Consider the following 10,204-nt stretch of genomic DNA (forward strand, 5'->3'; position numbering starts at 1 on the left):
AAAAGTCAAGACAGAAATGGAAAATTCCTTGCTGGCAAGGATGCTAATTGCATACCTTGTGCTAGGAGCTGAATATCATAAATTTCTACATATATATTTAATTAGGTTAATTTGCAAACCATAGACATATGTCTGCTTAAAGCAGACAGGAACATTTCATTTTATACATTTTAAATCTCACATAATGAACTCCAATCACAAGCAGTGTTTATGCTGCAGGAGGATGGCAGGAGCTCCCTGTCAAAGGAGGGAAGCACAAACATTTCCCACTCACACAAACAAACAGCCACAACGTGGGACTTATCTCCTCCACCTTATCAGGAACCAAAAGCAAACACAGCAGCACTCTCAGCAAATCTACTTTCTGGCAACTAAACCAAATCAGATTATATAGGAAAAAAAGAAAAAAACAAACAAAAAACAACCCAACAACAACAACAAAACAAACAAAAACAAAAAAAAACCACCAAAAATTTAAATACATGCAAGATTTCAAGAAAAGGGACCTCATCGAATTTTGAGGTTTTTTTCTAATTGACATTTACAAAGGGCACTGCTCTCCCCTCCATGTGGATCACAGAGAATATCCACAGATGGAAGAAATCCACAGGGATCCCCCAGCCCAGCCCCTGTCCCTGCCCAGCTCCCCCAGCAGCCCCAGCCTGGGCATCCCTGGCAGCGCTGCCCAAAGGCTCCTGGAGCTCTGGCAGCCTCGGGGCCGTGCCCATTCCCTGGGGAGCCTGGGCAGTGCCAGCACCCTCTGGGGTGCTGTTCTCCAATAAATGTTCAGGGGACTCTGCCACATCCCCTGGCATCTGCCAGCAGCACAGCAGCAGGGCTCCCAGGCCCCTCGGGATGCAGTGTGGCTCTCTGGGTACATTTACATTTTTTATTTCTCACCCAGTGCCCTCCCCAGCTCCAGGCACAGCGGTTCCCCTGCCAGCCTGAGTCTCTGGCACGTCCTAACAAACCCCATGGAGCAGAAATGCCAATTCCAACTGCTGTTATCACCAACCAGCCAAATTTAAAGGCCTCTAAAATAAAGGCACGTAAGAAAGTAAAAGTATGCCTCCCTTGGAGTTAATGTGCAGTAATCCCAGTAGTACTAACCATAAACAGAGAGATGCCATGAAGCCAAGTCAAAACACACCCCAGGGCAACCTTCCTGGTGGTCATTCATTAATTCCTTCCCTGGTGAAGTCCAACTCCAGCCCTGCCAGTCCCACCAGCAACCCCAAGGCCACCAAAGGCCAGGTCCCAGCTTGTCCCCTGGTGTCACTGCCACTGCCATTGCCCCTCAGCATCTTCAACAGCATCCCCTGACTGCAAAGAGAAATCCCAGTGATTCCCAAGGGGATTTTCAGATCCCCCTGCCACCAGCCTGATCCAAATCCAGCCATCCCTCCCTACAGAGGTTTCCAAAATGCATGCACAAATTCAAAAAGGTGTTTTATTCCCAGCCAATAATTATCCTGCCTTCTTACAACTCTCTTCCCACCCTCAAAATCACAAATATCTCACAAATGCCAGTGAAAGCTCAGGATTTGCAGCCCACAGAGTAAGGCACATCAGACCTCAAGTGACAGATTTACACCCAGAAAAGCAGGAGCTATTCTTGGGTTTCGAGCCAGAGCCCTACTGGGGCTGCCTGCATGCTGTTCTCTGGATGCTCCCAGCTCAGCCTCCAAGCTCCAGCCACCAGCCTGCAGACTTAACTCAAGAAATTGTACAAATCTGCTGGAAACGGGTTTCATTCATTCATTCTCTCCTCGTGTAACCAAGTAAATAGAATAGTAGTAAAAAAAAAATCTCACCAAAACACAGACAACTTGATTTCAAGGGTGCACCCCAAAGGCTCTGCAGCACCCCTGCCCTGCCCTGCTCCCAGCCCACGTCGCTCCAGGTTTTCCTCCAGGTTCCCTCCCCTCCTGGCTCTCCCACACCAGCAGAGCTGCTGGCTTTGGATGCAGTTCTGAAAACTGAGGTTTAATATTTCTAAAAATAGGTCTAAAGCAATTAAATACTTGCACTAAAATTGTTCTCAACATACTGGAAGCAGTAAATGACGGCCCTTCAACGCAAGCACACCCAACTCCTGAAAACTGACTTCTGCTGCTATTTTCAGGCAGGAAAGGATACCTACACCCACACAGAGCAAAAAATGAACTTCCATAAGATTACTGCTGCCTGTGTGTATCTAGTAAAATGAAATCACAACAAATATTAAATCCTGAAGAGCCTGGAGACACAGTGGTGCCATCGGGACACCAGCACTGGCACATGAGCACGTTTGGCCATCCAGCCTGGCTCAGCTCACTGCCACTGGGAAGGTCTGACATACCTGGCTGCTCTCACTTCTGTCAGTTGCTGAGATATCAAACCTTGTGTGATAACAACCCTGATTTCTAAACCAGGGCAGAAAACACCACGGAGCTCCTGTGTTCCTGGCCCAGGCACAGCATGGACCCAACATCCCTCAGAGCATCCCAGACCCACCCAAGAACCTCACTGCATCCAGGAGTGTCCCAGGCACATCCACATGCACCAACACAGCATTTTGATCCCTCAAATACCTATGGCAGCTCCTCCAGGCTCCAGCAGCTCCTCTCTGCTCCACACTCTGACATTCATGTTTCCCTTTGTCAGCCCCTTATCAGTGCAGGCAAATTCTCCAGTCTCTACTTCTCCACTTCCAGCCTTATTTTCCACATTTCACCAGCCAAACATAGACATGAAACAAGCAGGAGTGCTGGGAATCACAAGCAAGGAAAGCCTTGCCTATATAATTAAATCTTTGCAGTACAGTACAGCAGAGAAACCTTTCTAAGCACACACTGGAGTGCCTTGGAAATATAGGTGAGGGAAATAAAGGGAGGGACTCCCAAAGAAAGCTGTTCTAGCAGAGGAACTGGTGTGGTGACACTGCTCCCACCACCAAAAAGCACAAGGCTTGGCCACCCTTGGCCCTTCCCACGGGGACAGCCCCATGCCAGGCTGACCCAGGGCTCTGCAGTCTCACCCCAGAAGAGCCACATGGCCTCCAGCTTCTCCAGAGGCAGCACAGCCCCACCAACCACAAGTGCCACCACCTGCCAGCGTGGGACTCTGCCCTGGCCTGGGCCAAGAGTCCCCCACAGCCAGGGAGGCACAGGCAGGGGTTCCAGCTGGTCTGACCCCATCAAGGGCAGGCAGAAGATGCCCTGTGCCCCCCACCCTGCCCCTGCCCCCAGGCTGGCCCAGGCAGCATCCCAGCTGGAGCAAGAGCTCCCAGCGTGCTGGCACAAGCCCTCACAGCCCGGTCAGTGAACCAGAGCTAACTGCCACTCAAGTGCCAAAAATCTGGAAAACACACAGCACAAGAACTTTTCTCCATGGGTACAGAGAGGGTTTAATTAAGGGGATGGATTCTAATCTATCTGTGTCACTGCCATGCTGCTTGTGCCCTCCATGCTGCCTCCTTGCCCAAATGCACCGCTCAGAATACAAAGTTTCTCTGCACTTTCAATGAGCACAGGGGGGAATTTTCTTGGTTTAATCTCTTTTTTCTGCCACTGATCGCTTTGGGAGAATCCAACAAGTGAAACCCAAGTAGCTCAGCCACCATGCAGCTTGCCCTGCACCTCTCTGTGCATTTACACTCTCAGCGGTGCTGGAGTGCAAACCCCACATTTCAGGAGATGACCTGTGTCCATCATTTGGGCTCTGACACGCATGTTCCAGCATGAGCAAAGCAATTTCAGTGTGGAAAGAAACTCACTGCTGAGCCCAGCCCAAAAGATGACCAACAGTGACACTGAGAACCCTGCCCCACCAGCAGCAGGGGACAGAAAAGGTCCAGGGATGAGTGGATCCAATGGACTCAAGGTCTGACCATCAAAGCTCAACCAAGGGACCACTGTGACTGTACCTTGGAACACCAAGGAGTGAGTGCAAAGCAGCTTTGATGTCTTCAGCACATCCTGGGAAGAGACCTCCTCTGCAGAGAGAGCATCTGCTCAGCCTTTCCCCTCTTCCAGAGGAGACACAAGGGTGCAGCAATGCCTCCCACATGCCAGGGTCACCTGAACAGCCACAGCCACATCCCAGCTTCCCCAGGGCCAGCAGGGATAGCAGGCACCAAGCCCTGCTCATCCAGAGCCCTCCACACAGCTGCAGCCACGGGGTTTGGGGAGAAACAGCTGTTGCTGAAACCACCACCAACTCAACCTTCTGCTTATTATTTTTGATTATTAAATTCTGCATCCTCTTGGTTATGTTCCCATGCTAAAAGCTCTACACATGTGGTGTATATTATATGTTACATATTGTGTACTACACAGACTCATGTTTTTCCACTCCCTCTCTGTTACAACTTTACCCCACTGTCACCAGAGCTAACCAAAGCCACCAGGAGCTGCTCCTACACAGGGCACCTTCCCCACACAGCAGGAGCCCCTGCCTTCTCCAGGCCCTTTTCCTGGTGCCATGGTTTCAAAATTCAGCTCTCACGTGACGAGGCAGAGCCACTGTGACAAGCTGCACCAGAGCCCAGTGCCCCTGATGAAAGGCACATTGCAAATGGTTATTTTTCATATACTATCCATGGTAAACAGCAGCATTCATTTCTATTCCCTTGCTCCAGACAAATCAATGATTGTTAATGCAAAGTCAACACGTCCAGATGTAGTTTGCATACTAGTTAACCACTAAATTGGCATCACATAGTACAAAATAATCAAGAGACATTCAAGGAACCAAACAAAAGAAAAAAGGAGGCAGATGACTAGCAATTAATCCATAAAAGACCTTTAAAAATTAGAAACTTCTTCCCCAGAAAACACGGTATGGCCAAATGGAATCCGTAAATGTGAAATTCCAAATATGCACAATGCTGGATGCACAGAAATGTGGAAATTGCAAGAAATAAATATCTCCTGGGGCCATTTCCCCACATCCCTTACCAAGAACACGCACAGCCTCCAGCAGCACTGGCAGCCCCTGCCCAGGCACCTCTTCCCCTCACCCCACTTGGTACATGATGTACAAATATTGCCTGATCTGGCAAACCTCTGACAAAACTCACATTTTGGGGTGGCTCCCCACATCTGCAGGACCACCCTTGTCTGTTTTACAGCTCCCAGCACACAAATAACCACCTGCAGGGAGCCAAGCATGGACTGGAGCAAGCACAGAGCCCAGGGTAGCACCCACAGGGAATGGGGGATGCAACAAACCCTTGGGATGTGCCACATTTCTGCACACCCTTATCCCACAGCACCCTGGGCAGCCTGGCACACTCCCCTGTGCCACTCCCCAAATCTGAGCCAGGCTCAACCTGAGGATGCTCAAGTAGAGGCCAACAGGGGCTCCATGGGCAGCACCAGGGACCCAACACTGCCACGCACCCAGAGCCAGCGTGGCCCTGCAGGACCTGTCCATGGGGGCTGTGCCAGGGGGACCTGCCCATGGGGACTGTGCCATGGGCACCACATCCAGGAGCAGCATCCAGGACCTCGTACCAAGTCCTGCCACGCCATGGTGGGAAGGTCGAAATCCTTGAACAGGCACAGCATCCAAAGAATTATTGACCCACAGAATATCCTGAGCTGGAGGGACCCACCAGGATCCCCCAGCCCAGCCCCTGTCCCTGCCCAGCTCCCCCAGCAACCCCAGCCTGGGCATCCCTGGCAGCGCTGCCCAAAGGCTCCTGGAGCTCTGGCAGCCTCGGGGCCGTGCCCATTCCCTGGGGAGCCTGGGCAGTGCCAGCACCCTCTGGGGGAAGAACCTTGCCCTGAGCTCCAGCCTGAGCTGCCCTGGCACAGCGGGCACAAATCCTGACTCTGTATCAGCATGACTCTTAGAGCAGGTTTCAACCCTCTCCCCTGCAAAATAAAATTAAAATTAAATTAATCTAATTTTTAGAACACTAATTCCACTCTAATTTCACTCCTGCACTTGCATAATTGCAAACTTGACTGTGCATCACCGGGGCCACGTGACTGCACCCATGAACTGAACTATTCCCAGCGTTGCATTATGGCAGTGATATATATTTAAATTATCCTGGAGTCATGCAATAACCTCCCAAGGTTTTATATGGCATTTGTATAAATATTATCTACTACTTTAATAATATTATGTCTGTTTTCATTCTGGAATGAAAATATGTCACTGAAAATGAGGTCCTGGAAATTTTTCTTTTTTAAAAAATACATTTCAGTTATGTCACAAGAAATCTGTTGGTATCACTCAACTGAGCTCCCTCCCTCCCCTTCCTCTTCCAGGCTGCCAACAGCAATTTTGAAAAGGATAAAATATTGATCAACTTTCCAGAAGAAAAAAAAAAAGGAAAAAAAATCCCCCTGAAGGCAGACTGCAATGAAAAATTATGAAATCTTTTCCAGGCAGGAGCAGGTTTGTGCTGGAAGGACAGGCAGAAAGGTGAGATTCAGACCCATTACATGCCAGCAGCAGGAGCTGGTGCTGGAAAGCTGCAGCTCCCCAGGGAGTTAAAGATGGGAAGGGTTGCAGTTCCCAGAGCATCCCCGTGCAGGAGGACACGGCCTCGCCCCCAGCGCTGCAGGGCACACACAGCACCCCCAGCACAGCAGGGAACACCTCCAGCCCAGGCCTCCCCTGTTCAACCCCTCTGATTCACGAGAAACTCAAAAGGCATCATGGCCACACTTGGCACTGGCACCCCAGAACTGAGGCTTGGTCATTAATTCTAATTAAAATGCAGCACCCATCAGTGCATGCCCCCCAAATCCCAAATCCCAAATCCACGGGGATGCTCCCCACATCGCCGGGAGTGTGGCAGGGCAAAGGAAAAGCAGCATCAAAAGGTATGATTCACACGAGAAAAAAATGTATGAAATCTTAAAATTAAAAAAAAAAAAAATTACAGCTGGAGACTTTCTTGAGGTACAATGATATTGTAGTAAAAGTTCTGGGGTGCAGCTCAAGGAAGGGAATTCTTGGAGGGTAAGAATATGGAAAAGCCACCAGGCTACAGCTTCCTGGATGAAACCATGAATAAAATATTCTCCAGGATTGTTTAATCCAATTTGGAGCATTGTGTGTAATTTTTACCCAGATGTGCCACCCGGCTCTAAGTGCACCACCGCCGGGCTGGCACCGGCCTCCCGCTCCATTGCATTTCCATTATTTGCTAAAAAAGGGATTCAGGAAGAGGGTGGGTCCCCTTCGGGGGGGCTGGGGGCAAATAAATGCAAAAATAAAAATATGGAGTTGACATTTCGGAGTATTTCTTCCTCCACCCAAGAGTTATCCTGCTTTGCAAATTTTTTCCATTTCCCCCCCCTTTGAAAAACTCAAAACATGAAACAAATAAAGGGGAGAAAAGTGAAAACAGCCCCTGAACCCTGAATTCACCAGCCATTCCTCTCTGATTTCCATCAAATATCAAATTACAGGGAACAGAAAATCAAAACCAAACAAAAAATCAAAATTAAAAAAAAAAACTTTTCAGGGGTTTGAGATTCAAAATTAAAAATTCATTCTGGTTTGAAATTTAATTTTATTTTGTGCAGCACCCAGATTTCAGCCTTTGCTAGTGGGTGCCTGGCAGCTCCAGAAATTCACTTTGGAGTTTAAATTTTAAAAATGCTTTTTTTCAAAAAGAAAAAAAAAAAATCCAAACTGCTGCAGCTGTGGAGCCAGCCATCTTGCTATTTTGTCCCCATTTTAGAGAGGATACTGTGTCAAGGTTGGTAAAACTCAATGTTGACCTAATCTTTCCTTTCCTCTCCCTCCCCCACTTTTGGGTGGAAAGGCCATGTAGCTCTCCTAGATTGCTTTTTTCTTGAAACAATGCATGTTTCAGTGCTCTTTTGTTATTTATTTTTAAAAAGATCAATACCAAGACCCCAGTATTCAAGGGCAACCCTACAATAATAAACCAGTGTGTGCACAGTCCAGAACTCACAGGCACTCTGTAACAGCAAAATAATAGGGATAGGACAGCATTTAAAACAAACAAACAAACAAAACAATTAAGAAAAAACCCACCAAAAATAATAATGAAAAAAAAAATTCAATTCAAACTCCAGCAAGGCTTTAACAGTCAAGGGGAAAAAGGATTTTGAAATTGTGAAAAATATCATGGCTGAGCCCTTTAAAGGCACTTCAATTTGAAAAAAAATGAAAATCACAAAATCTGCAATTATTTTTTCACAATATTGTTAATTATGCATATTCATAATATCATGGCGGACCTTATAATAAACCTGTGTAAATATTAGATTTATGTGAGCCATAGGACATGGAGTTATTACAGTGTGTTTAAAAAAAGAAGGGGAAAAAAAACCTAAAAACCATAGTATGGAAATTTTCTTCTCTACAAAAGAAGTAGGAAATTAAATGCTGGAAACTGTTTTAATTATGCCAGGAGAAATCATCCAAAAAGCCAAGAAATTCTAAAATAAAACTGACATTCGACTCTTAATTTTGCTTGTCCTCGTGTTTTCTTGGACTGCGTTTAGAACCTCATTGTTTAACAGCAGTTTTGCATGAAATCCAAAATCACAAAAAAAAAAAAAAAAAAAAAATTTGGGTGTGTCCACAGCAAATTTTCTGGGTTCTTCATTTTCCTGCAAAACTCCTCATTTCAAACAAAATAACTTTAAGCACTGCAGCAAAAACGGGAAAAAAAAATGAACCCTGAGTTTTGGCAGAGCTTGCTGCACAAGTTCAAAATTACAATGAAGCCCAATTCCTAATTGCTCCGGAACAGCAATTCTCCCACTTTCCCAAACTAATCCCTCCCTGCAGCTCACCCGGGGGGGCCCACCAAAAACTTGACTCACTTTCCTTTCCCAGCACTCTGCTGCTCCCAGGCTCCGTTTTTCTCCAGAAAATGGGGGTGGAGGGAGAAAAACCTGAATTCATTCAAATTCCTGTTTAATTTTCATTTCCATAAGCTGGGCTTTGGCTCCAAAGGGACAAACACGAAATTTGCGGGGCGCTGCGGAAGCTGCCGGAGGAACCCCAACATTGGGAGATCCAGCCCCAACTTTCTGGGAAAAAATTTAGAAATAGCAGAATATTTCCTTTTTTTTTTTCAATTTTAATTTTTTTTTTTTATTTACGAAATAGTCTCCTCTAGGTGGCGTCGTTTTAATGGAAAAAAAAATGGGGGGGAAAAAAAACCAAAACGTTCCGGAGGAAAAATTAAGAGAAGGAGGAAAAAAATTTAAAAAAAATTTAAAAAAAATTTAAAAAAAGAAAGAAGGAAAAGAAAAAGAAAAAGGGCCGGGAAGGGGCGCGGGGCGCGGAGCGCGGCGGGGCCGGGCCGGGCCGGGCCGGGGTGCGGGGCCGGGCCGGGCCGAGGGGCGGCTCGTCCCCGACATGGCTGCTGAGCTCCGCTTTGTTTTCCGCCCGGTCCGAGCGGCCGCGGGCTCCGGCACCGCGGGGTCCGAGGAGCCGCTGCCGGCGCTGCCCCCGCGCACTGCGCCAAAGCGCCGCCGGGGCTCCGCGACGGGGCGGCTGCGGCTGCCGCCCTCCCTCCTTCCCTTCCCTTCCGTTCCCTTCCTCCCCGCTCCCTCCGCCTCCCCCCGGGGACACGCCGCCCGGCCGCCGCGTACCTGCGCTGCTGCCGCCGCCGCCGCCGGAGCGGAGCCGTCCGGCTGGTTCATGGGGCTGGGGCGGGAGCAGGCGAGCCCCGCGCCGCCGCGGCCTGCGATCCGCCCGCCGCGCACAAAGCCGCCGCCGCCGCCGCCGCTGCCTCCTTTCCGCCCTCCCAGGAGCGGCGAGTGGGGGCGATGCCCCCGCTGCGCGGGTGGGCGGCTCGCCGGGCTGCTGCAGCCCCCCTTCCCCCCGGGGCATGGGCCGGGGCGGCCGCCGCGGGCACGGGCGCTGCCGCTAGCGGCGCGGCGCGCAGGGCTGGGCGGGCGCCTCCCGCTGCCGAGCCCGCGCCGCCGCCATCACGAGCCGCTCTGGGGGCAGCTCCAGCCGCAGCGCGCTCGCAGCCGGCGGCGCCGGGAGAAAGGGGCTGAGTCTGGCCCGGCGCGGGAGCCCCGCCGCCCGCCCGGCCGGCCCCGCGCTGCCCTCCGCCCCCGCGCCGGGCACCGCGCAGCCCGGCCCGGCCCGGCCGGCCGCCGCCCGGCGGGCGCGGGGCCGCTCGGCGCCGTGGGGCCGCTCCGCGCTGCGGCGCCCCCCGGGAGGTGTCCCGCGGTGGGTGGGTGTGCGGGCTGCGGACCCCGGC

The 10,204-nt window shown here is 50.2% G+C and overlaps 1 protein-coding gene across 1 annotated transcript in view; it reads right to left on the minus strand.

Annotated features, from left to right (window-relative positions):
• ZNF618 (zinc finger protein 618) overlaps window positions 1–9,698 on the minus strand; it is a 143,682-nt gene extending 133,984 nt beyond the window's left edge. Inside the window, exon 1 of the mRNA XM_066563000.1 lies at window positions 9,585–9,698. Coding sequence (XP_066419097.1) covers window positions 9,585–9,635 — 51 coding nt within the window. The 5' untranslated portion in view covers window positions 9,636–9,698. The remainder of the gene's footprint in view (window positions 1–9,584) is intronic.
• Window positions 9,699–10,204: the final 506 nt, after the last annotated feature.

The sequence above is a fragment of the Molothrus aeneus genome, chromosome 19, assembly GCF_037042795.1.
Source record: "Molothrus aeneus isolate 106 chromosome 19, BPBGC_Maene_1.0, whole genome shotgun sequence".
Classification (NCBI taxonomy): Eukaryota; Metazoa; Chordata; class Aves; order Passeriformes; family Icteridae; genus Molothrus; species Molothrus aeneus.